At 39.4% G+C, this 2906-nt stretch overlaps 1 protein-coding gene across 1 annotated transcript in view; it reads left to right on the forward strand.

Annotated features, from left to right (window-relative positions):
* Positions 1 to 1483: 1483 nt before the first annotated feature.
* Positions 1484 to 2906, forward strand: part of LOC101861104 — a gene marked incomplete at its 5' end in the record, with an annotated part of 12766 nt that continues 11343 nt past the window's right edge. Inside the window, 1 exon segment of the mRNA XM_005093272.2 lies at positions 1484 to 1935. Within this exon segment, the coding sequence (XP_005093329.1) occupies positions 1620 to 1935 (316 nt within the window).

The raw sequence follows: 2906 nt of genomic DNA on the forward strand, positions 1-2906 counted from the left end.
TTAAAATATAAACAAATAGGAATTGGAATAGATATCAAAAACTTTTGTGTGCAAGGCGGAGAGTATGATTCAGTTGGGTTTTTAAAAAAGTTTATGTAGAGGTTTTACGGCGCTCGCAACTGCATAAGGTCATATATAAGCGCCAAGGGGTGGATCACTTTTAGTGGCGGGCCTAATGCGAACTAGTGCGTCATATACTACAAAAATGGAGACGTAGCAGAAAATGGGTTGTTTTTTTACGAGCTGTGTAGAGCAAAACTATTTTGTGGATTTATCTAAAATGAATCAGACAAATTCCTTTGACTTCCAAAAGTTGGGTACAAATTTGAAACGCAAATCTTCAGTGTGCACGAAAATATTACACCAAAAAAAAACGTTGTATAATTTGTGTGCGTTTGTTTGGTTTAAAATTTTTTTTTTATAACTCTGTAAAATAAACAATAATTAAATAAATAAATGCCATTTTTAGAAATATAACATTATGTTTGGTTTGGATCTAGCCTACAAAATGAGCAGTAAAATTTCACCTGTTTTTAACAAGGCAAAGGGGGTTTCAGGGGGACCTAAAAAAAACATGGGGGTTTCAGGGGGCCATGGAATTTTAATTTGACCATAATTGATGTCTTGCAATTAGGTTCGATAGGCAATCTCTCCATAGGTCTATCGGCGCGCGCATCAAAAAGTAATCGTAGTTTAGAACCAGAAGTCGTCGACGGGGTCAATACTAGTACATGTAGATATATCCCCAAACGGAACCCACATTCTTAAGTAGTACCATATTTTCATAATCATAATCATTTGGAAAGTGCAGCATTCGTATTGTACAACGCTTGCATCATTTGGCATGTATTCACAGTCAGATATAAATATAGAATCCATGCGCCATGGTCTATTAATACTATTTATAAGACAACTCTACAACTACAGGAGCAGGGTTAACCACATCGAGTACGAAAAAAGACGAATCTAGAAAAGTACGAACAGTGTTTTCGCCGGAACGGTTCGACTTTAGAACAAAATAAATTATTGTTTATCGTTGCTACGGCAATGTGCAACGCCGATGTGATAGTTTCAGAAGCGAAGAAATTCAGAAAAAAGAGACAATCAACATAATAAGAAATGAAAACGTCCTGTTTCCAAAACTATGATGCAACAACTGTTCAGATACTGTAAAACTCTAAGGTTGCACTAGAAGATGAAATCGACAGGGGGTTAATTAAGGTTGACGAGGCCAATACGAAGAACCTAAAAATAGAATAAGAATGGTTAGACATATAGCGGTCTGATAAGAGTGGGCTCAAAGATTCTCTGCACGATCTTTGGTAGGCCTATGGAAATGCGGATCTATTATCTAGGTTTCATTTCTTGTGAACAGAATATTTGGACAATAATTCTTTTCTGGACCTAGAGATCTATTCACGTTGGGTTCACTTGCATAAGCGCGTCGCTGATGTTAACTAATTAAAGATCTAGTCTAGATCTATGTGATATGTGCACAGGATTTTCTCTTAAGTTAATTATATCAGCCTATATAAAAGCTTGTGATATTCTATAGCCTACACTACTGGCACTACCAACTTGTTGTTTTACGTAAAGTTTCAGGATATCAGTGTGAAACTATGCCTGGAAGAGGACGAGGACGAGGGAGAGGAGGGAGAGGGTCTGGCCGTGGTCGCAGCAACTCAAGGGGAAGAGGAAGAGGCAGAGGTGGGTCTAGATCTTGGAGAGGTGGAAGAGAAGGAGGTGCGAATTCAGGAGGAAATAGCAGAGAAACTGCCCCCACGCAACAGGTCTACGACATAAACACTGACCCGCAGGCTTTATTCACAGGAACAGCAACGACAGCGCAACACCTCGAAGCACAGCAAACGAACAGGACGCGTTATGCAGCTGTGCTTGCTGTTCTCATCAAGAGCAAAGTGCAAATTACGCAAAGTGAGTTTTACTGTCGTCCGTTAGATAAGATCGATCATTTGTCCTTATCCTTATTGTCCAGTTGCTAGAACAACGTGGCACATTTGTGCGAATAAATTTAAGGCGTACTGAGTGGAATGCTGGTTCTCTTTGAGAGTGAGTTTGCATGGGTTGTGTGCCTACATGTTGTACGTGTGTGTGTGTGTGTGTGTGTGTGTGTGTGTGTGGTGTGGTGTGTGTGTGTGTGTGTGTGTGTGTGTGTCATTTCTTCACTCATATGAGCAAATGTTATTGTGTTTCCTTTATTATATTTGAACTTGGCTTTATGTAAAGCGTTACGGGCTGTTTGAGCACGTGTGCGTAGGGGCTTTAAGATGATCTACGTTATTTTTTAATTCTAATATTCTTTTTTATAATATGCTATGTGGAATGGACGTTGTGATTTTTAAGGTAGGACCAAACAAACGGAAAGAACATCAAGCTTCCCGCAATCTCTTCAAGACAAGAGGAATGCACTGCCATAGACAAAGTCCTGCTTACAGCGAATAGTGCTTTACTAATTGGATAATAGACTGTCTCTCAGGTTACTCGTGTGTTTATATGAAAAATCTCTGAAACGACTTGACTGGGTAATGGTGTTCACTTTGTATTCAATACCCCGAGTTGGATTCCCACAAGAAGATCTGTTATGGAAAATCTCCACTTTTCTGTAAGAATGCATCCATCACGTGACTGTACCGGCTAACTTTTGCAAGTGAGGCAAGATAAATCCACTTCCTAATTGATTTAAGTTGTGTCAATTCGGAAAACGAATATTACCTTTAATTACAAACAAGTGAATTTCTCCGTTGTTTAAGATTATCTAGGTGTCTTTTAAGGGAAATGCTACTGTGTTGTTTCTTTGTCGTTAAGGGAATGAAAGAAACGCCTCGAAAACGGGACATGTTTTTTGGTTCTACTGTATGTCGGCCCCAGAAAGCGCGCGCGGGGGG

The sequence above is a fragment of the Aplysia californica genome, unplaced genomic scaffold, assembly GCF_000002075.1.
Source record: "Aplysia californica isolate F4 #8 unplaced genomic scaffold, AplCal3.0 scaffold00061, whole genome shotgun sequence".
Lineage (NCBI taxonomy): Eukaryota > Metazoa > Mollusca > Gastropoda > Aplysiida > Aplysiidae > Aplysia > Aplysia californica.